Source organism: Macaca thibetana, unplaced genomic scaffold, assembly GCF_024542745.1.
Source record: "Macaca thibetana thibetana isolate TM-01 unplaced genomic scaffold, ASM2454274v1 unplaced_scaffolds600, whole genome shotgun sequence".
NCBI classification, from domain to species: domain Eukaryota; kingdom Metazoa; phylum Chordata; class Mammalia; order Primates; family Cercopithecidae; genus Macaca; species Macaca thibetana.
The window spans coordinates 122,198-148,653 of record NW_026089389.1 but is presented as its reverse complement, the minus strand read 5'-3'; the positions used below and the strand labels follow the sequence as shown (position 1 = coordinate 148,653).

Here is a 26,456-nt window from a genome sequence, read left to right as displayed (position 1 = left end):
ACAGTTATAATTATACCTATTTTAATTCTAAGCACCAAAGTAACAGGTGGTACTTGTTGAAAAATTGTACCAAAGGACAACTGTTAAGACGCACATACACACAATAGGAATATTCTGTCATGATTTTGATTGGGGTTTACTGTTTCTGTAAACAATTAAGGCAGCTGCTCGCTTTGAGTGATTCTACTGTTGAGTTTGGCAGGATGCCATATGCAATTATTGAGGATAATGACAAATGCTCCATGAACTATAAGTTTTAACAATCATACGTTCCTTGCTTCATGTATTTGTTGTTATTATTTACGATTTTGGGAAGGTTTCTAAGGATTTCTTTATAGAAAATCATCATTTAACAAAAGGCTTAATGCCACCAGTAGAAACAATTTTACTAGAATAAAACATGACTATTACATTCTGTATAATTAAATTAAATCAATAGATTTAGTTTACTAAATTAGATATTTAAAAATATATATTTAGTAATAGTTTCCAATCCTGGGTCTGCCATTTATTAGCTACGTGCCTTTGAGCCATTTGCTGGCCCCGTTTCAGCCTGTTTTCCTCAATGGTCTTGCTCTCACAGAGTTGTCATGAAGATTAAGTGAGATAACACACATAATTAATGTAGAACACCTGGCACGGGGTCTGCATCCAAAAACTTATTAAATTGTCACTCTCGTTTTTATTAATAGATTAACTACCACATTATTATACATGGTGAAACCGATCATTTATTCAGAAATATTCTGGTTTCAAACATAACATTTGAACAGGGAAAAGTCATAGAAATGCCATGAACTCAGCAAAATCCCTTTTAAAAAAACTTAAATTTGAGAAATTTCTATGTATTAATCAATTATTTTGGTGACTTCAAAAAAGACCACTTCTCTTAAGTACTAATGGTAAAAACAAACAAACAAAAAGATACAAGATAAAATAAAATAAAATAAAATCAAATTCTACCCAACTCATGGAATACTAGTGTTGAAAGGCAGCAGAATTTGAGAATTACTGACTGGTTTATTCATTTCTCCCCTACCATCTGTCAGATATCAACATGATCTCTTATAGCAGACAGCTTTAACGAGCAAAATGTTCTTATCTGTTCTCTTCCTAGGGCTTTAAAGATTAGCACCTTATAAATTTTCCCTCTGCCTCCTTCCTTCTCTTTAGGGGGAAGGAGTGTGCATTAGTAAGAATAGTGGGCTTCAGATCTGAATCTTGGTGCTACTGGTATTAATTGAGTGAATCTGGCAAGTTGCGTAATCCCCCTGAACTTTCTTTTTGATATCTATTTGGTAAGCTTGCAAGGTAAAAATCTGATCATTGCAAGGTAAAAATCACATGTAATAGTTGTTTGCGTCTAAGCCCTAGGAAGCTCTGATACTCGTAAGGTAGAATAATCTATTTGAAATATCAATGAATATGTTTTTGTTTGTGGTACTTCCTCCTTAACCCTGTCTGATTGCTCATTTGGGCAGTCATATTATTGATTCAAGTGAGGTCTGGTAGAGCAGAAATGCAGAGAGAAAGAAAAGAGGCAATTTGTGTTATGAGTTTCAAAGTGCCCATTTTGAAATTGCAGAGATGATAGCTTGAGAAAAAAAATATCCTTAACAGCCTAGAATTCTAGGCACAAAAGCATAGATTTGGAATAATCCATGGATAGTCAGAGCCAGTTTTTCATCCTGCTTTGTTTCCTGGCCTCCAATACTGGGAACTGAAAGGGGAAGAAGAGAAGCAAGAGAGGAGAAGCAATAGAAATAAAAATTGGTTGACCTTTGACACTGTACCCTGCTATGTGTTCCCCAGGTCAACTTCTGAAGGATGGGGAGTATGCTGGAAAGCTCCATGAGTTTGGAGAATCCTAGAACTGAGGGCAACCTGTCTTGTTTTTTTTTATTTTTATTTATTTATTTTTTTTGAGATGGAGTCTTGCTCTGTGGCCCAGGCTGGAGTGCAGTGGTGCAATCTCAGCTCACTGCAAGCTCCGCCTCCCGGGTTCATGCCATTCTCCTGCCTCAGCCTCCCGAGTAGCTGAGACTACAGGCACCCGCCACCACGCCCGGCTAATTTTTGTATTTTTAGTAGAGACAGGGTTTCACCATGTTAGCCGGGATGGTCTCGATCTCCTGACCTCGTGATCCACCCGTCTCGGCCTCCCAATGTGCTGGGATTACAGGCATGAGCCACCGTGCCCAGCCCTGTCTTGCTTTTAAGACAGACCTCTAGAAGGCAATAAATGTTATTGAGCTCCCTGGCACCCAGCAAGAGGAAGAAACAATACAGTAGAGGCAGCCTTGTAGTATCTCTGTGCCTAATGTGTCTTGGAGAGCTGCTAAGAGGTTGAGAGAATGAAACCAAGAGATACATTGTTGTAATGGGGTCACTGTCACACAACCATGAAATATTAGGCTCACAGACACTTTGAAGGGTGAGAAGAGTAGGGTTTATCGGGTGAAAAGAGAAAAAAGGGAAAATAGGGACTCTCAAAAGAGCAAGAGTCCTGCTAGTAGTCTTCCTGCCTCTCAGATTGAATCCCAGGTTCCACCTCGGAACAGGAGAGGCCAGCTCTTCCCCGCTGCAAATGGTGTGAACTTCCTGAGGCTTCACCCCCGTGTGCACTCCTCCCAGTGTGCAGGCCGGCTGGAAGTTCTTCAGTGACCTCTTTATACTTGGTTGTCTCAATATCAGGTCTTTTAATGAGAGTGAAGCAAACCTTGCAGTAAGTAGGAGACAGCCAAGATCCAATGGGAATATAGAAGTCCCAACAGAACCCAGCATGGACATTTGATGATGATGTTCTAATGACCAAGGACCAGATCCCCATAGCCCTACATGTCTTGACATTCAGATACTCTCCATGATTTAACCGTGGCTGTGGGGAAATGGAGAGGAGATCCAAAATGGACAAAATAAACCATGAAACAACTGAGGATTGCCTAACATTGCAAAGATTAAATTTCCACCATGTAGCAGAATTGAGACACACAAAGAAATGTTCTTGACATGCTAGAAAAATAGACACATTTCCTACCCACTGAGTTCGAGGCCTGAAAATGTGTGCCCACCTACATTTATTTTCTGAACATAAAGAGTTATATGGAACTTCTACTCAGTTCCTTATGGAATTCTTATAGATGAAGCTAATTTTTCTGCTTGCAGCTTTTATGAGAACTGGAAATCTCATCCACAGGCTTGCACTGCTGCTCCCAGTAAAAAATGTTTTTTTTTTCTTTGTGGTTGTTAGAGGCAGACAAATCCCCGCGCTGGGTTACCCCTCCAAAGTTTTCACCCTCGATCCCTCTCTTTAACACAAGTGTGAATTTGGCAGTGGACTTACCTGTTTCTGTAGACAACCTTGTTCGGGTACTTCTTTTCTCAAAAATCATGCCTAAGGACTTCCCTTGCAATAAAGGCAAATACTATAAATCAAGGACAAGAATGGAATTAAAATATATCTTATATATAAATTATGTTTAAAACATATTCTTTATTAGAAAATAAGTAATAACTGCCATCAAATAAGTGTTTAAAATATTGTTTAAAAACTGAGTTTAGGCCAGGTACAGTGGCCAATGCCTGTAATCCCAGCACTTTGTGAGGCCGAGGCAGGTGGATCACCTGAGGTCAGGAGTTCGAGACCAGCCTGGCCAACATGAAGAAACCCCGTCTCTACTCAAAATACAAAAAAAAAAAAAAAAAAAAAAATTAGCCGGGCGTGGTGGTGTGTGCGCCTGTAATCCCAGCTACTAGGGAGGCTGAGGCAGGAGAATTGCTTGAACCTGGGAGGTGGAGGTTGCAGTGAGCCAAGGTCGCGCCACTGCACTCCAGCCTGGGCGACAGAGCAATATTCCATCTCAAAAAAAAAGTGAATATAAAATGTTTTTTAACATACTATACAAATGGGGGAAGAGAACAGTAATTCCAGAGCTTATTGACATGTAATTAGAAAGCAGTATTAATTGATCTGAGTTCATGTGAATTTTTTCCAAAGTATGTTAATATTTCATACTGGAACCACCTTCTTACTTAACGCCATTGAAATCCCCATTCAGTTTTCAATGACCTCGAAGGTGTTTGGTTTGGAGGTGTTTTCTCAGCTGGGAAAATGCTACTCTGTTACAACATGGGGCACTATGACTTCCACTTAGATCAATGATGAAGCCCTAGTGTTTTAGCTACACATTCATCATGCATCCTAATGGGAATACAAAGACTTTGCTTCTGGAAGTTATTTGAAAACAATCTGGAGAGTTTGAAATGTGGGGCGGGGCACTTCCTCCTTCCTCTTCTGTAGAAGGGCTTCCGGATAGAATGAGTTCTGGAACAAATAGATTCCTGCCAGCTAACCTCCCTCATCCACAAAGTATCAAGAATATAGGCCTGAGCCTGGGGAGACCTTTTCTCCTTATTTCAGGTGTTTTATAGGAACATCAACCCATAGCAGTTGCAGTCACTCCTGTCCACAGTTTCTCTTAGGAGCTTGGAAAGCCAGCCAACTAAATAAAATCAAAGCCGTGTCAAACTTTCTCAACCTGAAACCAACTCTTTAAAAAAGTTGAACAAGCTTGGAATATGAAAATGCTTTCACAATTAAGCAGTCTAAATGAAGCTACTGTATTAATTGTGTTTCAAAGATAAATTGCTCAAAATGCAGAATTAAGCTTATAGCTAAGAACCATATGCCATCTCTTCTCCTACCTGGATACCATTAATTGTTTCTTTGCTAAACTAAATGCTTTTTAAAACGCTGTCACATCATTGTGAATTTTTTTGACATTATCCTAATGATTCTATATCTGATATGCATCCAAAATTAAAATTTGTCACTAGGAAAAAAAGGATCACTTTCTTCTTCTTCTTCTTCTTCTTTTTTTTTTTTTTTTTTTTTTTTTAGATGGAGTTTCGCTCTTATTGCCCAGGCTGGAGTGCAATGGCATGATTTCAGCTCACTGCAACTTCTGCCTCCCAGGTTCAAGCGATTCTCCTGCCTCAGCCTCCCTAGTAGCTGGGATTACAGGCATGTGCCACCACGCCTGGCTAATTTTGTATTTTTAGTAGAGACGGGGTTTCTCCATGTCGGTCAGGCTGGTCTCGAACTCCCGACCTCAGGTGATCCACCTGCCTAGGCCTCCCAAAGTGTTGGGATTGCGGGCATGAGCCACTGCACCCGGCCTTAATTTTTGACTTGATAGAAAATACACAGAGAAAAGAAAAGGGGTATAAAAATAAAATCTTGACAGATCACCTGAGGTCAAGAGTTTGAGACCAGCCTGGCCAACATGGTGAAACTCCGTCTCTACTAAAAATACAAAAATTAGCTGGGCATGGTGGTGTGCACCTGTAATCCCAGCTACTTGGGAGGCTGAGGCAGGAGAATTGCTTGAACCCGGGAGGCAGAAGTTGTAGTGAGCCAAGATTGTGCCAATGCACTCCAACCTGGGCAACAGAGCAAGACTCCATCTCAATAAATAAATAAATAAAAAAAATAAAATAAAATAAAATCTTTTCAGACAAATGATTTCTTAGGTTCAATCCAGTTAATAATGAATTTCAGCATTCCACATGAAAAAAGTGCAATGACTTGTCATTCAATAACTGATTTTTATGTTCTTTTGTATGCCTGTATGCTCCATGATAATCAATTACCTTGACTGTAAGGGTTCATTACTTAGCTACTGTTTAAGAATTTTAATGTATTTTCTTTTTCCTCTTTTTTTGGGAAGGCTGCCTTTAAAAAGGCGGACTGATAGTAATGGAAGGTAAAAAGAAAATGTTACATACCTCTCCTTTCTGTTTTATCCTAAATTTCAGATCTGCTGATAGCCATAGCATATATTTAATTTCTTCTCCAGTAAAGTTTTTTAGAGTGAGAAGGTCATGGCCCTTCAGCTGCACTTTATTTTGTAGTGGTTGTCCACACCTATAAAAAGAGATTTAAAAAGGAGAAATATGTATTTCAGAAAAAGCCCATGTACTATGGTGATTCATTGTTTTATTGTTGATAAAGCATTCTTTTTCTTTTTTTTTTTTTTTTTTTTGAGACAGGGTCTCACTCTGTGGCCCAGGCTGGAGTGTGGGACAATCTAAGTTCACTGTAGCCTCTGCCTCCCAGGTTCAAGTGATTCTCCTGCCTCAGCCACCCAAGTAGCTGAAACTACAAGCACACGCCACCAAGCCCGGTTAATTTTTGTATTTTTACTAGAGATGGGGTTTCTCCATGGTGACCAGGCTGGTCTCGAACTCCTGAGCTCAAGTGATCCGCCCACCTTGGTCTCTTGATAAAGCATAGCAAATGCTTTATCTTTTTATTCTTGATAAAGCACAGCAAATCACATATAACCTCATGTGTCTCTGCAAAGTGTTAATGCATTGAAATTTGATATGGCCATCATTTATATTTTATATATCCAGTATTTTGGATGTTTGACAGAAAAAAAAAAAAGAATTGCAAAAAGAGATTGAATTCTTATTTATTTGAAATAGCCACATGAGTGGCTTTGTCACTTACTAGTCATACAACCTAGAGCAATTTACTTACCCACTCTCTGCTTCTAAATTTCTCACCTAGAAAATTACTATACTAATCTTATAGAGTTGTTGTGAAGATAAAATTATTTAATACATGTAAAGCAGACATTGTCTGGAATATAATAAGCATTTGATAACTTTTAGCTATTATTATCAAAATCATTAGGCTGTACAAGCAGCATTTGTAATGCACAATAGAAAATAACTTCATATTTTCCCCCTACTGCCCTTCAAATCTGTTCTTGGGGCTTGTTCTTTTTATCCCTGGATGAAAATACAATGGACACTGTAGCTTCTCTACTAACTCAGAAAAATACAAAATGCCCTCTGCTTATTTTACTACCTCAAAGAGTCTCAGTAAAATAACACGTAACAAAAATATGATAATAATAATAGTGATTAAAAAAAAAACTTAAGAAATTTACTGCAGGTTAACACCTTTTCCCTTCCAGCTTATGCCTGATTAAAGCTGGCCTCCTCTATGGGGAAAGAGGGGTCAGTGTGCTCTTTCCTCTGTTTCCTTCCTTTCAGTTCATCGAAGTGAAGCCAAGGGAAGATGAGGAGTTAAGAGCCAGCAAAAGCCTGGTTCTGCTCTAGCAATCTAGCATTGGTGCAGGTGTTTTAAACACCTGACTGTCTTGTGGAGTGTTTTTGGAGGTCCTTTGGAGAACCCCCCCTTATCATTAGGAATTGCTCATAGCAGTCTTTGATGCAGACAATTACATTTCCTCTGGCATCCAAGGGAACACATCCAGCCTCTATTTTGCTGAGATTTCCCCCACCCCTCCAGGAGGTCTCTTGGTCATGATCTGAAACAATACCATGCTAGGTCTTTTTTTCTCTCATTCCCTATTGGTTCACGGGAAGGTCTTCACATTCTTTGCTCTAACAAGTGTCAGGTCCATCCTGGTATAGACTCCATCTTGTTCTGCTATCAGAACAGCTAACTAGCCTGTCCTCCCTACTTTAAATTTCTCAGGTATCGTCCTGACATCAGTTTACTGTGGGCCCTAGTGGAGCCATTTTCTTGGGCTTGAAGTGAAGGAAGAGTATCCCCTTCATGGGGGAGGGGGCATATGATACACAATAGAAACACTCACTATAAATTATCTTCTAATTTCCAACCCCTTTCTTGGTTTCTGCAACACATTTTATAAGCTGAAGGTGGTACCCAAGGGATTCCAAACTGAATTTTGTCTATTTCCTTTGCAATTCCATTTGTAGTGGTCTAGCATCTCACTTTAGAATGAGAGAAGAATCAGTATCTACTGGGCCTGGGCCTGGCAGAAACCAAAACTGAAAAATATTGATTTTAACATTTTGTTATATTGTTATGACAATAATTGTTATTTGCGGTAATCAGTCTGTAAAATAAGCATCATTTTTCTCTCATCATTCCCAGTGTCATCTGTGTTTAACAATAATTGGTATTTTCTACCATTCGAAATCATAAATAGCCAAAGGCAAATTGTGGTTCACCACATGTACTAAACATTAATTTTACTAGAAGTAAAATAACTGTCACAAAATGATCATGCTTTAATTCTAACCTAATAAGAGAGCTTGTGCTACTTGGGATGAAGAGTTAATCATCTGTTGGGATTTATGGAGGCCTTTTAGCAATGGTAATAAGCTTATAGGTGGGAAAATCACAAATTCACTCAATTTGTTGTTTCCACTGCATGATGTCAGTAACTTAGACAAGTGAATATTGCACTACATATGTTTATTGCAGAGTTGATTGGTTCATTTAATGTTCAGTAGGTGAATAGATATTTTTCGGTAGACATTTTGTGAGACTGAGCCCTTTAGAGGTCTAGTTAATAGGGAAGAGAATTTCCATAAGGATTGAGAGTTTCTGGGTTGGTTGGCTAATTGGTTGATTGACTGATTTTTTTTTTTTTTTTTTTTTTTTTTTTTTTTGAGACAGAGTCTTGCTCTGTCACCCAGGCTGGAGTACAGTGATGTGATCTCGGCTCATTGCAACCTTCACCTCCTGGGTTGAAGCGATTCTTGTGCCTCAGCCTCCTGACTAGCTGGGATTACAGGCACCTGCCACCATACCCGGCTAATTTTTGTATTTTTAGTAGAGACGGGGTTTCATCATGTTGGCCATGCTGATCTCAAACTCCTGAGCACAAGTGATCTGCCCACCTCAACCTCCCAAAGTGCTGGGATTACAGGTGTGAGCCACCGCCAATTGACTGATTTAATCTAAGACATTAGTGACATATTCAACTACAAATAGAAATTAGTGTTTTCAGCTTTTTTTTTTTTTTTTTTTTTTTTTTTGAGACGGAGTCTCGCTCTGTCTCCCAGGCTGGAGTGCAGTGGCCGGATCTCAGCTCACTGCAAGCTCCGCCTCCCGGGTTCACGCCATTCTCCTGCCTCAGCCTCCCGAGTTGCTGGGACTACAGGCGCCCGCCACCTCGCCCGGCTATTTTTTTGTATTTTTTTTAGTAGAGACGGGGTTTCACCGTGTTAGCCAGGATGGTCTCGATTTCCTGACCTTGTGATCCGCCCGTCTCGGCCTCCCAAAGTGCTGGGATTACAGGCTTGAGCCACCGCGCCCGGCCCAAGTGTTTTCAGCTTATATGTAGAAACAAAATTTTGGTTAACATTCCTATTTCAAAGATGTATTATTGTCTTTGACTTTTAAAAATATGTGAATCATAGGCTCTCCATTTATGGAAATTTCTTTAAAGCAGTGGTCCTCAACTTTTCAGTACGTACCTCTAACAGTAAAAAATTTTAAACATGGATTCATAATGTATGTTTTGTTTGTTTATATGTGCTGCTATACTAAAAGATTATGTACATAACAAAACATAAACGAAAATAAAAATTTAAAAAGTTTAGACTAAGAAGAACCAAATATTTTACTTTATTTTATTTTATTTTATTTATTTATTTTTGAGACGGAGTTTCGCTCTGTCGCCCAGGCTGGAGTGCAGTGGCGTGATCTCGGCTCACTGCAACCTCTGCCTCCCGGGTTCATGCCATTCTCCTGCCTCAGCCTCCCGAGTAGCTGGGACTACAGGCATGTGCCACCACGCCCAGCTAATTTTTGTATTTTTAGTAGAGACGGGGTTTCACCATGTTGGCCAGGCTGGTCTCGAACTCCTGACCTCAGGTGATCCACCCGCCTCAGCCTCCCAATGTGCTGGGAATACAGCACGTGAGCCACCACGCCAGGCCAAGAACCAAATATTTTAAAAATAAGTTTGTAGATATACAAAGACATTTTGCTGACTAAAGAAGTTTCTAGACAGCCCTTCGTTTTCTTCCTTCTACTGAAACCCTAGTAAAATGCTTACACAACTGTGCCCAATATCTCCATCGTAGTCAGCAATTTGATAACTTTGGAAGTAAGGCATTTAGGCAGAAAATTTGTATTTACATACAAATTTTGGTTATGTGTTTTCTTCTGATAATATTAATTAGTAATAATATTAAGCAACACTTGGAATACCAAGTACTGATAATGTTAAGGAGTAAACACTGACTAATATTCATGCATTTTTCAGGGTCAACTGAAATCTTCTGGGGATTGTAAAACAGATTTGCATATGTGGCCTGAAATGAAGGCACGGCAGCTTAACCTTTCTCAATTCACAGTTAGGGCAGATTTGAAAATACTTTTCTTCTGGCATAAGATCCAAGCAACATAAAATTACAGAAAATAAACCTTCTTGACTACATGTCTTACAATAACACATTAATATTCCTTGGCTTAAGACTTCCTCTAATATTATTTTAAAAGGGGAAGAATACTTTGCTGGAAAACCCCACTCCCTCTGTTTCAAGGAATTTGGGAAACATCACTGTAGCTGTTGAACTCACATCCATCAACCACAGGAAAAACCACTCATGAACTAATTTTGAGGCTTTCAGTTTTTTGCCTTGAGTAAAACATTTTACTCAGACTCCTGGTTATTTTGGAGCCCACAAAAGCTGAGTCTCCAAACTGCTATACTTAAAGGATTCAATACCGTCCCCTATTCTCAGCCTCTGCGGGATTTTGTTGTGTGCTCTCACTTCTGAATGCTCACAAGACTACAGGTTTTATTTAAGAGAATGTCGTAGATCTTAGAATTGTGTCGTTCTTGTTGAATCTCAGAGAAATAGAAGTGGAAATGAAAATTTTGCAAAGAACTAAACTTTTTCTCCCCAGTTTCCATAAAAGGAAACAGGAAAGAGGAGGACCAAGAATACCTTACCTTTTACTACTCCAAAAGCTCCAACTTCCAGTTCTTATTATCCCCAGTAGAAGACAGACTGGAGGAAGTAACAAGTTTCTGGGGCTTCCTCAGCTTTTGTCCTACATACTTAGAAGTTTCTAAGTTGGAGGTGAAATTAAGCTTGTAGTTAGGGTTAGGGTTAATGTTGTGCTGTGGGTTTGCATCGTGAGATGCTGCTGTTTCTATTTCTCCACTGACAGAAGATTGGAACATAAAGGTAGAAAGAACACATAAACATCCTGCTTGAACCTTTCCTTTTTGTCAAGGCCTTTGATTTTCAAATGTATATAGAACAGAAACTTTTATTTCAATATTTTTTCCCTTGGACTACAAGTGATCGGAAAAATCTCTCTTTCTGACTCTAGACTTTCCATGGCAGCAGCTGATAATGTTGCCCTCACTCTTGCTGCCCTCAAATCACATCTCCAATAAATGTTAGCAGACAACCTTCCCCCACCCCAGAGTTTCCTTGTGCCCCTTTGTGTTTTTGTTTGCTGGTTGGTTTTGCAGTAAGGACACTTAACATGAGATCTAGTCTCCTAATAAATTTTGAACTGCACAACGCCATATTTTTAACTATAGGCACTAAGTTGAACAGCAGATCTCTAGAATTTATTCATCTAGAATAATAGAAAGTTTATATCCATAGAAAAACTCCCCATTTCCCCCACTCCCAACTTCTGACAATTGGTATTGTCTGATGTTTTAAATTAGAATCTATGAGTTTGGCTATTTTTGATTCTTATATAAGTAAAATCATATCGTATTTGTCCTTCCTGGCTTATTTCACTTAGCATAATGTCCTCCACAGTTTTTTTTTTTTTTTTTTTTTTTAAATAACACAGGCAATTTTTAATTTGCATGGTAGTGTGTGGGACTGTGAATAGCCATTAAATCTGAAACCATGCAAAGTAACCTTAATATTTAGCGGGAAAACTGTAATTGTTCTGTGACTTTTAAAAAATTGTCAGAACATTAAAAACTTTTTGTCAGCTATAAATGTGTAGGGAAGTGAAAAATAGTAAAACTGATGTATTTTTTAGTACAATGCAATTTAAAACATTAGAAGCATTGAGAATTATAGTGTTTTATTTCCTTGTAAAACTCTATCAAGAGTAATTTGAACAGTGCTTGCTTTCTCATCATAGAACTTATGGTATAGAGCAAGCATCTTTTCTATGTTGTGATAAACTGTCATAATTCTTTCTAAGTTTGGATAAACTTTTAACATTTTCCTTTGCACTTTGAACGCTATGTAATATCTCTGAGAGTTCCTTTAATGTGAAGTGTTTTGCTGGTGTTACTTCTCCTGGGACATCTTCATCCTTTTTGTCACAACCACCTTCTGCAGTTATGTCAATAACTTTATCTTCACTAAGTTCCTCTGGCTGTATATCTACAGTCTCTCAAACAGCAGCAGGGTAACAATCACATAATCAGCTGTTTCTTCCATAACTCGATTTACATTCAATTCAAATTTAACTTCCACTGCTATCACTTTTTTTTTTTTTTTTTTTTTTAACGGAGTCTGACTCTGTTGCCCAGGCTAGAACGCAGTGGTACAATCTCAGCTCACCACAACCTCTGTCTCCCGGGTTCAAGCGATTCTCCTGCCTAAGCCTCCCAAGCAGCTGGGATTACAGATGTCTGCCACCACGCCCAGCTAGTTTTTGTATTTTTTAGTAGAGACGGGGTTTCGTCATGTTGACCAGGCTGGTCTTGAACTCCTGACCTCAGGTGATCCGCCCACCTCAGCCTCCCAAAGTCACTTTTTATTTCTCTGCTGCACTTTCATGTACTGCACTGTCATTATCCATTTTTGTAAAATGTCCATGGGTTTATCACTGGGAGAAAAGGAGGCAGCACAGCTATACTCTTTGCTGTCTGTATGCAAACTGTATGACAGATGCACAGTGACCAATCACCAACAGACTTTAAAAGAAGTGATGTAATTGGTCACTGATCATGATGTACTGTGTATGTGTTAGTTACATGGTGATTTGTAGACTGAAGAGTTAGCAATGAAGTTTTTGCTTTATGAATTACTTATAATTAATATGCCACGATGACTGAAATTTGAACTGTGTTCGTAGTGGCCTAGTGTTATTAACTAAACTGTGGTAATTGAAATTTGTTCACGTTGGGATCTTGCAAAGGAAGGGCTGCCTGTACTCCAAAAGTTTTCCGATCACAGGACTCTGATATACCATTCCCTCTGTCCAAAACACTCCTCAGTTCTCAAAGCTGGCTCCTTCTCATTCTCAGGCTGTAAGCTTAAATATCACCTCCTAAGAGATTCCTTTCCTGACTCTACTGTCTAAGTAGTCTTCACTTTACCTTCATTTTGTTTGTAATACTTATCACAATTTTAACATAGATTTATGTGTTTATTTATTGCTTACTTTTACTCTTCTCACTGGATTACATATGATCCACAAATAGCAGAGACCTTTCCAGTTTTATTCACTAATATATACCCAGTGCTTGGTACAGTGCTTGGAATATAGTAAGCATTCAATAAATATTTCTTAAGGAAATGAATAAATGATAATAGGTCTTCAGGGCAAAAGTAAATCTATTTGTATAAGAAAGAATTCAGGCCAGGCGTGGTGGCTTATACCTGTAATCCCACTTTGGGAGGCCGAGGCGGGCGGATCACTTGAGGTCAGGAGTTCTAGACCAGCCTGGCCAACATGGTGAAACCCCATTTCTACTAAAAATACAAAAAAATTAGCCGGACGTGGTGGCAGGTACCTGTAATCCCAGCTACTCCTTGGGAGGCTGGGGCAGGAACCCTGGAGGCAGAGGTTGCAGTAAGCTGAGATCGCGCCATTGATTGCACTCTAGCCTGGGTGACAAGAGTGAAACTCCATCTCAAAAAAAAAAAAATAGAAAGAAAGAATTAATTCCTAGCAGATTTCTGGGATGAATATCGAAAGATTTGTCATGATGGATTTTCAACATCCTGACCAAATTCTGATGATAAGAAAAGACATAGGCCAGGTGCAGAGGAGAGAAAACAGTGCACTTTGATTATTCACAATGTCAAAACTTAAAATGAATGCCTTTTAAAAACATCACTTCAGCCAGGCATGGTGGCTCATGCCTGTAATCCTAGCACTCTGGGAGGCTGAGGCGGGGGGATCACCTGATGTCAGGAGTTCGAGACCAGCCTGACCAATATGATGAAATCCCGTCTCTACTAAAAGTATAAAAAATTAGCCGGACGTGGTGGCGGGGGGCCTGTAATCCCAGCTACTCGGGAGGTTGAGGCAGGAGAATCGCTTGAACACGGAAGGCAGAGGTTGCAGTGAGCCAAGATGGTGCCATTGCACTCCAGTCTGGGCAACAAGAAGGAAACTCCATCTCAGACAAAAAAAAAAAAAAAAAAGACAAAATGTATGTTGTGGGAAGATCAAATATGGGGTATGGTCCAGGCTGAACACAAGGCCTGAAAATCACGGAGGATAATTAACTGTGGCCTAGTGTGTTGCTAAAGCTGAAATCCCCTAGAGCCCCACCACTCTGGTATAGTATTTGCACTACTGGGAACAATGGTTGGACATATGTATGTGAAACAAGAGTGGACTAATCTTGGATCCTAAGCACGGCACTGTGAGTCAAGGGCCAAAACCTGGAAAACTGGTAAGAACACCTCATGGGGCCAGTGTTTGCTCATATCACCATGAAGACTGAGCTGGAAGTACAGTAACAGTGGACTACACTGATACTTTGGTTCTTTCTTGCCACAAACTCCTTTTGGACAGACTAACTTGTCAGGGTTCTTAGGGACAAAAGCAATAGAGAGGTAGATACTGTATATCTGGTCATACCAGCATCTGGGGGCTTGAGCGATTAACTAGAATTTCTTTTAAAATTGCACCACAGCTGGCCAGGTGCGGTGGTGGCTCACGCTTGTAATCCCAGCACTTTGGGAGGCTGAGGCGGGTGGATCACCTGAGGTCAGGAGTTTGAGACCCACCTAACCAACATGGTGAAACCTCATCTCTACTAAAAATGCAAAAATTAGCTGGGCATGGTGGCAGACGCCTGTAATCCCAGCTACTCGGGAGGCTGAGGCAGGAGAATCACTTGAACTCGGGAGGCGAAGGTTGCGGTGAGCTGAGATTGCGCCATTGCACTCCAACCTGGGCCACAGAGCAAGACTTCATCTCAAAAAAAAAAAAAAAAAAAAAAAAAAAAAAAATCCACCACAGCTAGTGAAGGGGGGTTATGCTGTTTATACCACCGAAAAATCATTAGAGTGGTCACCACCTTTCTCAATTCCATCCAGGAGGTGGGGCAGGAAATGTTAGCTTGGGAAAAAGAGCTGTTTTTCATAGATATCAAAAACTAACCAGGAAAATTTATCACTGGAAGGAAAGCAAATACAATGGTCCCAGTTTAAATTCCTATCCTGTTTACTCTCTCCTCATAGACCTCCCCTTGGCTCCAAAATGGAGTTGCCACACCTCTTTCCTAAGCTACATAAAAATTAGAAGAGTTCCACAATTGTACCACATTAAGACAGTTCTGACATAACGCCTCCTTTTTTTTTTTTTTTTTTTTGGTCTGTATCAAGCATTTTCTTGTTTTTGAGTGAAAAAGCCACGCTTGAATTAGCCAGGTAAGACTGCTGGCATCAGTGGCTATTAAGTTCCCCTAGAGACCTCATTCTTCAATAGGAGGCAGCCTGCTCTGGTTCACAAGCACCAGAACCAGGGCCAAATGCATTATTCGAGTCTCCTGTAAAATGCTTGCTTTTCTTGTACCAAAGTATACAAGAAGTAAATCAGAGTAAACAATAAATCTCCTTGGTACACCAGACATAAACCACATTATTATTCTTCAGCCTGCACATAAGAGGGAGGATACAATGTTGTAGCAAACAATGAGAAGCACGTACAAATATTCCATCAAAACTGTCACTGCAGTCTGGTCAGAGCCAGAGCCCTCGAAAAAGGCAAGACTAGTTCCTTATATTCATTTTATTCCTTGAAAAATAGTTAGAGATTTTTTAACCCCAAATCACTGAATGCTAAGAAGCTAAGCCAAGGTAATAAGAGATCCTTGTATTAACTTTACCCAAATATCTTCCTAGCTACAAAATGGAAGAGTATTCGCTACTGGCAGAATGAAGCCTTTCATTGCTAGTGTCTGCATTTTCCAGCTCTGGTAAACTGGGGGTGGGAGATACTTGGACGTATTCCCTGGTATAATTGTATTTTATTGGAAGAGAAAGTGCTTGATTTGAGTAAAATGTGGTCAGTCAGAAACTGATTTTGCCAGAGTAGGAAAAAATTCAGTGTTAAATGATACTCTGATCCCCATGGACAATTTGAGATAAAGACTTTAACTTCTGGAGATGTAAGAAGGGGCCAATGGGCCTTATGGCTGAGGTTTTTATGTTTCTTTAACCTTGCATTAATGCAAGAGCTAAGGCATGTTTTCTTATGTATGCTTTTTTTCTTTACTGAGATATTCTGACTGTACCTAAAAAAGGATATTAGGCAAAAAGGTAGATTGGCCAACTTGATCAATTTGAAGGCATCAAAGTAATATAAGCAGTGAAATGAAAAGAGCAGTGCCTTTAAATATTTGTAGTCCTAGTTCAGCCCAGATTTAGGAATAAACAATGGCCTTTGGAAGGTTATTTGCCATCTCGAGCCTCAATTCTTCATCTGAAAATTTAAGAAAGTGAACGAAATCAGCGATTCTCTTTGTCTATGTCTTCCCCACACTCATGAAGTTTGTAAACTGGAGCCACGTGAATTTTCAGTGGCCTGACTTTAATTATATCCCTTTCTTTCCTTCTCAGAAAGGCATATTAGAAGGCATGCAAGAGAAAGGAGCTATATTTTCACACACACACACAAAACCTTGCAGTGATCCCACTGATGTGAAAAAACTCACAAATTATTTCCAAATTTATTATTATTAACAATAACAATAATAATGTATTAATAAAAGTTTACTTGAAACCCTCCTCACCGTTGCCACATACCCATATGTGATATAAATTATTGATAGAGACAGGAGGCAGCCAAGGGACCCCCACCCCGCAACCCCCAGCAAAATCCCACGTTCAAGCCTAAAACAGCCTGTAGGCTGAAAAACAGGACTGCCTGTCCTGGATGAGACCCGCCCTTTCCCCTCACTGCCCTGACTGATTCTTTCTGAATAATGCCCACCTTCACACTGGGAGGACAGGGTGGGGCCTTGGGGAAGTTCGCACTGCAGCGTTTGGAGATGGGAGGAGCAGGGCCTCTCCTGTTCCGGTGTGGTAACCTGGTATTCAGTCTGTGAGATGGGGGCCTGTTAACAGGAACCCTTCTGGCTTTGCTGAGTTTTTTCCTTTTCACCCAATAAATTCCGCTCCCCCTCACCCTTCAAAGTGTCTGTGAGTCTAACTTTTCCTGGTCGTGTGAAAAGAACTCAGTTTTTCCTACAACGTTATTGTTGATCACTGAATGACTAGTCGTTTCTAAGATACCTTAGATCATTAATAGTCTAAAATTGTGAAACTTCTCCTTATCTGAAAATTGAAGAATTCAGATAAAGGCTAACTTTCTGCAGACCTACTATTAAAGGTCTGGAAACCTGAAACTGTCAAAAATCAGTGGCTTATTTTATCTAAGTTAAATTACTAAATTACTAAAAATAGACTAGGAAACAAATTCCCCTGTTGGCCAAGGAAAACATCATGACCTCATTCAACTTTTGGTCCCATCTCTTATATGATTTTCTGAAGTGAAGTGATTTTTTTTTTTTTTTTTTTTTTTTTTGAGACAGAGTCTTACTCTGTCACCCAGGCTGGAGTGCATTGGTGCGATCTCAGCTCACTGCAACCTCCGCCTCCCAGGTTCAAGTGATTCTTCTGCTTCAACCCCCTGAGTAGCTGGGACTACAGATGCATGCCACCAGGCCCAGTTTTTTTTTTTTGTTGTTGTTTTTTATTTGTTTTTTTTTTTTTTTTTTTTGTATTTTTATTAGAGACAGGATTTCGCCATGCTGGCCAAACTGGTCTCGAACTCCTGACCTCAGGTGATCCACCCACCTCGGCCTCCCAAAGTGCGGGATTACAGGTGTAAGCCACTGCGCCCAGCTGAAGTGATGTTTTTAAAAGGCATTCATTTTAAGTTTTGACATTGTGAATAATCAAAGTGCGCTGTTTTCTCTCCTCTATTCGAGAACATGAATGTCTTATAATCACGTTGTCTGGATGTCCACGTGCGTATGGATGGGCAAGTGTGAGAGACGGGGGAACATAATGAGTTATGTGAGCCCTTATAGAGGTCTGGAATGAAATACCTGAGAACTCGTCACCTCTGGCTCCAATCCATAACCTCCACAGAATTGGGTGGCTTAGCTCAATATTCTCTGAAGAAATTTCTATTTGTGATTTGAAATCGAACTGCACTTACAAATTTGTCTTTTCTGATAAAGAGATTTTTTTTTTTTAGTGGTTTCTTACAAAGCTCTAAATGGTTTCCCTAATAGGCAACGAATCACAGGACATTCTCTATTATCCAAACACAGCAAGGCTTTAGAGCCTTGTTTACGACATGGAAAGCCTGTGAATTGGGTGTTTTCAGCAGTCTTGGTTTCTGATCCTATCGATTTTGTTTAAAAAATTTAACTGACTCAAAGTGATTGATCCAGGGGCTGTGTGGATGGTTTCAGCCTCATTTAAGCTATTATTTTATCATGTCCATGGCGATATGACTGCTCACTTCAAAACTTCAATTCCTATTTTGTGGCACTATCAAACTCTAACCACATATTTCCTATTACTCTGGAGTGTAAACTCACGTGGTATGTTACATAATAAGGGCCCTCCACCTTTCCCAAGAGATGTGGGAGAAAAAAATCACTCAAATCCCCGTGAAAGGCTGAAAATCAAAGTAAAAATACAGAACAGGCAGAGCTGACAGGGAGTTTTTCTCTGTTGTTGAGGGCTTTGTCAAAGGTTATAGGTCTTGTTGGAGATGAGAAACTCTGAATTTATCTAGCTGACAGGTAGTGCAACTAACCAATAGAGTAGGAAAGAAAAATACCTATGCCACGTGAGAATGCATGTCGAAACCATGTCAACATTATCTCATTTTTCAATTGAGACTCACGCTATTGAGTTTCTAACAACATGGGTGACTCGAGGCTTTCACACTTTCAAATAGAAGGTTTGGATTTGGGCTGATTTAGCCGTACTTTTGCGCCAGCCCCCATTCACTGTGAGAAATAGCTCGCCAGGATTTTCAGAAGTGTAGTCTGGCTACTGGATATAGACAGTAGTGTATTAGCAAATACAAAAAAAAAAAAAAAAAAAAAAAAAAGTCCAACTATTTTGAAGAGGTTTTACTTGCAAAATTTAATCCATGATAATTATTTTAAAAATCAATTATCACTATAATTATCAAAGAAGAGTATAAGTTTAAGTTCCAGGCTTTGGTTATTCATTCAGTTGGGTGTTTTCAACTCAGTGATGATTCCTTGTTAAAAACTATAGAATAAAATGTCATCATCTTTTTTATCTGATATAACTCAGTGTAATGGAATACTAAAATAAATAATGAACATTGGTCTGTCACTTTTTAGGTTTCATGTACATTTTATCACTAGACTATGAATTCATGTAGCTGAAGTGTGTTTTTACATTATTTACCACTATATCTCCAACTCCTTGATAGGACATGGCACAAAGTAGATGTTCAATTAATATTTGTTGAATGAATGATTGAACTACCCTGCAATGTAGTCAGAACAGGTATTATCCTTTTTTCCATTTTATAGGTGAAACAACACTGCAGAAAAGTTTAGTGACTTGTTCAACGCCATATAGCCAGCAAGGGTGGTGCTAGGCCTTGAACCTGGTTCTTTAGACTTTTCCCCAGGTTGTTATCTGATCTAACTCTGGCACTAATTGCTAAACTCCATAATCATTCTGGGCTTTTTTTTTTTTTTTACTTTATACTTAAAACTGGAGAAGTGAAACAATTTCAATTGAATATTTGAGCTGTCTAAGAAATAAAAATCACAATTCCTCCCAAAATAAAATAAGAGAGGGCATTATTTCATGGTTCTGAGGTCTCAGCTAGGTCTAATATTATGGGCTTAATTTACAATATTATTTACAGTATCATTCTGACTTCTGAGAGCCTTATAGTCACTAAAGAAGTAGTGCTAATGGTGGAGTCCAGAGAACCTAGAACTATCAGCTGGTCCAGAGAAGGGATGCCCAGGGCCACTATCACAGGTCCACTTCCTAATAATAAAAGAAAACTTCAGACCAAAAGCTTCTTCCTTAAGGAAGTCAGGGAGGTTGCTTTAGGTTATAAAGGGGCTCTGAAGAAATTCTATTTCATTATTAACATGAAACTGTTCTAGAAGCTTTCTGGTAGTGATGTCTCCACCTGATGGCCTTGTTTACCCAGCTAACTCATGTCCCCTGTTCCCTTCCCCTTTCCCTTCCCCACCGACACACCACACCATCTTCAACCACATGCGCAATGGTTGTAAGCAGGATGTAAACTTTTATAATGAATTCATTGGAGACAATCTGCTTTACACACGCCAGCAAGAATTTCAGGGATGGTTTTCAAACTTGTATTTTATTTAAAAATGTCATTATCCCCATCACATATAAGATTTCTTTGCAGCAGCTTTGTCGGTATTTATTAGTTGCTACTTGGAGTCTGTTTTTTCAAAGGAATGGATTAGTCTCAACACCTTAGAGTGATATATTGTTTTCTAGCAAGCCCAGATACAAGCGGAAGGCCCTGTGTAAATTACTTCCCCTAATTTCCTTCAGCCACTTGCTTGTTTAGAATGTACACAAAGGAAAGATGTCAAGAACGTTTAGTCTATTATACCCGCCATGGGCGGCTTCCCCTACAGCACACGGTGAAATCTGATTACAGAAGGACTGAGAAATGAAAGTTCCGCTGGAATTAGAGGCAGCTGTCTCAGATGAGAGTAAAGCAGAGCGTGGCACTACACTCTGCGGAAAGAGGCCTTACTGCAGAATAGAATTGTATGCATCACCATGATTCCTAAATCAAACCCAAATCTCTGACCATCACTTACCGAAAATTTCGAACCACGAAGCTGTGACCATTTCTAAAAGCTGCATTGTTCAACAGGATCCTCAGATTAAACAGCATCTTCTTTTAATAGTGAAAAGGATGATTCTATGCTCTTGAAAACTCCACAGCAAGTTAGCCAGTGGGGGCCACCTAAAAACTAAGAAATGTGTTCAGTTGCAGTGAGGGAGCAAAGGTAATATCAGCCTTCAGCTTCCTTATCAAAGTCCCCTGGTTAGAGATACTGCAGGGCAGGGTGCAGGAGCATTTGAACTTCATGCCGAACTCCACCACTGTGTATTTTTTTTGGGGGGGAAGAAATCCTGACTCTTTTATTGCCTGGCCTCCTCATTTTTCAAAATATATTTATACTGTCACATGCATGTACAAAATCAATTGACAAGTACTCATTGAGCATATAATATATGCAAGGCACTGCAGTACTGGCTGCTGTGAAGATGCGTAGAAGTAACTCACTCAGAAAATGCAAACTGGCATTGCAAAAACACAGAGGTAGATGTGACAGCCCTGAGTAGTACTATTTCCTTTTATTTCACTTTTCTATCTCTAATTGCCAGTCTTTCCACAAAAACAAATACAAGTGCCCTGGAAGCTATTTTGGGGGTACGAGAAGATAGAGAAGGTATAGTAAAAAATATCTCAGTCCTGGAGCTTCCTTTGTGCCTTGCACATAAGTCTTCAATAAAGAAATAATTGCTGGCCAGGCGTGGTGGCTCATGCCTATAATACCAACACTTTGGGAGGCTGAGGCGGGCGGATCACTTGAGCCCAGGAGTTTGAGACCAGCCTGGCCAACATAGTGAATCCCCGTCTCCACTAAAAATATAAAAATTAGCTAGGCATGGTGGTGCACACCTGTAATCCCAGCTATTTGGGAGGCTGAGGCATGAGAGTTGCTTGAACCCGGGAGACAGAGGTTGCAGTGAACCCAGATTGCACCACCGTACTCCAGCCTGGGTGACAGAGTGAGACTCTGTCTCAATAAAAAGACAGAAAGAAAAAGAAAAGACATAGTTGCCTATTGATTCTAACAGGAGCCCACAGTCAGTACAAGTGGTAAGTGGGGATACCATATACTCCTCCCCTAGCAGCCTATTCAGATCACTAGGGGGCCATCTGCAACTTCACATTTATTCATTCATTTATCCTCAGTTATAAATCAGATGATTTGAAGTCAATTCTGTATCAGATACTGGGCTACACTGAAGTTTCAGAGAGGGAAGATGACATCACCTTTGCAGAGTTCACAGTTCAGTAAAGGTAGTATGATTTATAAACAAATATCCATAATACAAGCCTGTAGGAGAGGTCCAGACAAAATTGTCCAGCTTCATCGAAGCGGGAAACCTCTAAGGTAGGAAGGGTAGGAGGAAGGAGAGGAGAGGTAGGGGTAGGGCTGCCTCTTCTGGTCAATTTATATGACTTTAGCAAACCCAAGTAAATATTTGCCAGAAGTTGGTGGGATTCCAAAAAGTGTTAATTAAAAACCAACTATGGCCACCTCAGGAGCTGAGATGTTTGTGATGTCATAATTAATACTAGTAGCAAATAAATATTGACACCATTTCCTATGATGTGAGATGAAGTGAGGGGAAAGACTGACATTTCCAAACCTCTACCAAATCTTCCGTTCTGGAAAGGATATTCCAGGCAGAAGCAACTGCTTGCAAAGGCACAGAGGTGAGAAGGGAGAGAGTGACTTTGAAAACATAATAAAGCATCTCTGAAGAGGCAAACAAGGCCAGTTATTGAATAGATTTCAGAGAGCAAAAGTGCTCCACATAATAGAGAAGTGAAATAGAATGTTTGCATGGAGCCTGAGGGAGATGAGGCCAAACCACAGGCTGATATAAAGCCCATAGCTTGACCCCGTATCTTCACTGAACTGTGCTAGTCATACACACAACTCATATTGGTAATGCTTGGGGAGAAATCAAGAAGTGTCTGCAGTTCCATGCTAGAGAGTACAGGCAGCATTTTGAGAAGCCAAAGCAATTCACAAACCCTCCTAATGCTACGGATGCAGGAGCTCAAAGCCAGAGGGAACTAAGAAAAAGTTAAGACACCAATAACTCCCAGAGAAATTGGAAAAGGGGAGCTGCACCACAAGTGGGATGAAGTTAAAAGCAATTTCACTGAATCTCAAAAGGCAGGACATCTCAATGGACTTGTTGAGGGGTAGATTTCAACTACCCATCTTCTGCTGATTGTGTCATATGTGGAGTCTGTGTTACTTTACAGGCTTTGATGTTCATCCTCAGAATTCATCCAGGGGCTCTTGTTGACCCCATGATTCCTCTAATTCAATTTTAACTTTCTTGTTTGGATACCTATCTAGTTATCTTTGTTCACCTAGACTTTCATTCATCCAGTTTTCTCTGCCACCATCAATTGTGCAGCCATCATAAGCCAATCCTCTGTGCTGTGTGGGTTCTGAGAGACAGAGTGATAAAACAGGAATGATGAGTTCCTTCCAATATTCACCATTTGGAATGACTCCAGAATACAATTTCTGTCTCTGCTCTCTGACCCCAAACATCTTAACCAGGGAGAGGGGCTTGTTACCTGCTCCCTTGCTTCAAGCCACAGGAGACCTCCAGCTTGACTTGACCATCATCCAGCTTGTATCATCAGGGGGTGGGGGTTAGATGGGATTCCTGAAAAAGGTGGCACTGATTTTTTATGAATTGCAAGAATCAGAAAATAGTCAAAACTAGAGGGAGCTACAAAAGATATTGTAGCAAAAAAAGGAACCTGTGAGTAGACCCAAAGGAAGGAACAAATAGAGTGTGTAGGGTAACAACAAATGATACATAACTGGAAAAATACATTCCATCATTGGCCATTGAAATGAAGCCCCACCACCACCAAGCATGCTATGAAAACAAAAAACCATGAGTGTCTGTATCTTGTTTATATCCCCTTGGCATTCGGTCTTCCCCTACACACCTGCTGCTTCTTAATGCAAATACCCACTGCTGTTTTCTTCAGGATAAACTTCTCATATTCCTCACTCTTCATGTGGGTGGCTTAGTCCATTTTGTGTTGCTGTAATAAAATACCACAGACTGGGTAATTTATAAAGAAAAGTTGATTTGGCTTACAGTTCTGGAGCTGGGAAGTCCAACAGAATGGTTCTGGCGTCTGCAGAGGGTCTTTGCGCATTGCCGTCCCATGGCAGAAGGTAGAAGGGCAAGAGAGGGTGAGAGTGACAGACAGAGAGGATTGAACTTGCTTTTATAACAACCTATTCTCTCGATAACAAACCCACTCCTGTGATAACCACATTAATCTATTCATGAGGACAGAGCCTTCATGTTCTAAACATCTCTTAACAGTCCCACCTCTTACTACCATCACAATGCCACTTAAATTTCAACATAAGCTTTTCAGGTGACATTCAAACCATAGCAGTGGCAACTATGAAGCATATTCTACATGCTCCCCAAAAGGTCCCCAGTGGAATTGAACCTCAATTGCCCACAGTAATAACCTGCTCATCAATCTACCCTGTATTAGCCACCTTCCCTTCCGTGTCTCATTTCCCTCACTACCCTACTAGTGCTTACTGGGCCTACCTCCCAAATCAACTACTTGAACCCAAATCCCTTCCTCGGTGGCTGCTTCTATGGAAACTCAACTTTTGCCCAAATCTGCCTTCTCAACAGTTTTGCAACACAGCTTCTTGTTCTTTTCCCCCTGGCCCCCCATCTTTGAGTTGGTACCTAGGTTTTCTGTGTCAACAACTTGGTCCCCAATACCATATTGCACCCTCACTCTCAAGTTCAGTCCCAGTTAACCTGTAAATAGTGGTATGCTGGTAAATGTTTAATAACTAGCTCTTCAAACAAACAAAAAAATAAGCTCTGAATTGTAGCAGTCTGACTTGTAAGGTGTAAATATTCCCACCACAGCCAATTTCAAGCTACTAATGTGACATCACTGAACACAGAGATGAAGAGAGAGGTATAAAAATAGTTCTTGCAAGCTCCTGTGAGCTGGCTCCTGTATACCACTGTCTAGTACTCCCATCCAGAAAGGAGGGTTGTCTCAAGGTTTGGAACAAAATATTGAAGCCAGATTGCTGAGGACCTTGAAAGCCAGATTATAGAGTTGAGAATTTAATCTGTAGTCAAAGGAAGATTATTACAGTTTTGGAGCTGGGGCAGACAAGAAGACATATGTCATTATTTGCATTGGGTTTTGAAACCATTAACCTGGGGCCATTGTGTGAGAAGTACAATATGAAGAAAATAGAGGCAAAGAGACAAAGAGGTTATTGTGTGACAAATATAAGGCCTGAACACATATTTAGAGCTGTGGAAATCGAAAACAGGAGATGGATGCAAGAGAGATTTAGACATTAGAATTTGCCCATCAGGAAAATTGATTGGATGTTGAGAGAAGGGAGATGAAGAAGCTAATGAGATGCTAGGATTTTCACAAATATTAACACATATCTGTGGAAATCGAAAAACAGGAGATGGATGCAAGAGAGATTTATTTATAATTGATTGGATGTTGAGAGAAGGGAGATGAAGAAGCTAAGACGCTAGGATTCCAAATAGCCAAATGTTGCTATTGGGGATATAAAGAATGTTAGTTCTCTGACATTTTGAGCTTTTAAGTATCTGTATAAACTTGAAATATTTCTTTGAAATTGCCAGTGTGCTTCCCTAGTGAAATCCAAGCACTGAAGAGGGAATCAATGTGATATAAAGGAAAGAAAGATGGGAATGATGTTTGAAGATCAGATGTGACCTCTGGCTCAGTCACTCGCTCATGGTGAATTTGGCTAAGTCATTCAGTACCCTCAGAGTCCTCACCTGTCCTACTAAATAAAATGAGTTATTATAGCGCTGTGGGAATTTTAACATGCTAATCAAACATGAGGTATAGTGTCTTAGAGCCCGGGCATAGATAGTTATTATCAAAAAAATACTGCAAATGTGAGATCCATACAAAAAAAGACAGATGGCGATTACTGTAGTGCGAAGTTCTGATTTGTTTCAGTGTTACTAGTTACATAAATAATTTTTATAGCTGGTTGCCTAGAATCTTTAAGATCCTAAGAAGCCATGGCATTTGCATGCAGTACACACTAGTTAAGTCTTCCGAGTTCTGTGGGATTGTTGCTGGTGAGCTATTTTCCACTGGATATGGACAAAGAAGCTTGTATCCTTGTCTGAGACCAGTAGCCACCCTATGACAATGAGGGGAGGTAGCCTTAGAAGGAAGCTGTGGTTGACTGAGTGGAAGAAGGAAGGATTCTTAGTCATTTAGGACATCACTGAGTTGCAAAATTAACCAGCCTCATGAGCCTTCCTACCACTTGCCACTTCATTATGTGAAATAGCAAATGTCCTTATAGAAGGACAATCCCTCTGAATTGGGGTTTTCGTTACTTGCAATCAAATCTATGCTAACTAATACACAATTTGGCTTAGGTATTTGAAGGTTTGTTTCTCATATAACAACAGAAAAAAATAATGTTCTAGAAGTGGATTCTAGTTCAGAATTTATTTATTGGTTGAATAACCTTGGGGAAGTCAGTTTCTTTATCTGCAAATGGAAATCAATA

At 39.9% G+C, this 26,456-nt stretch overlaps 1 protein-coding gene across 1 annotated transcript; it reads right to left on the bottom strand.

The window, feature by feature from the left end:
- Nucleotides 1–3,131: 3,131 nt before the first annotated feature.
- On the bottom strand, nucleotides 3,132–21,144 carry LOC126947461 (ornithine transcarbamylase, mitochondrial-like). The gene is made up of 3 exons (XM_050778097.1): nucleotides 20,859–21,144; nucleotides 5,788–5,926; nucleotides 3,132–3,425 (listed from the first exon to the last, which is right to left on the bottom strand). The coding sequence occupies exons 1-3, from the start codon at nucleotides 20,933–20,935 to the stop codon at nucleotides 3,147–3,149; spliced, it is 495 nt and encodes a 164-aa protein (XP_050634054.1). The 5' UTR covers nucleotides 20,936–21,144; the 3' UTR covers nucleotides 3,132–3,146.
- Between the last annotated feature and the right edge of the window lie 5,312 nt (nucleotides 21,145–26,456).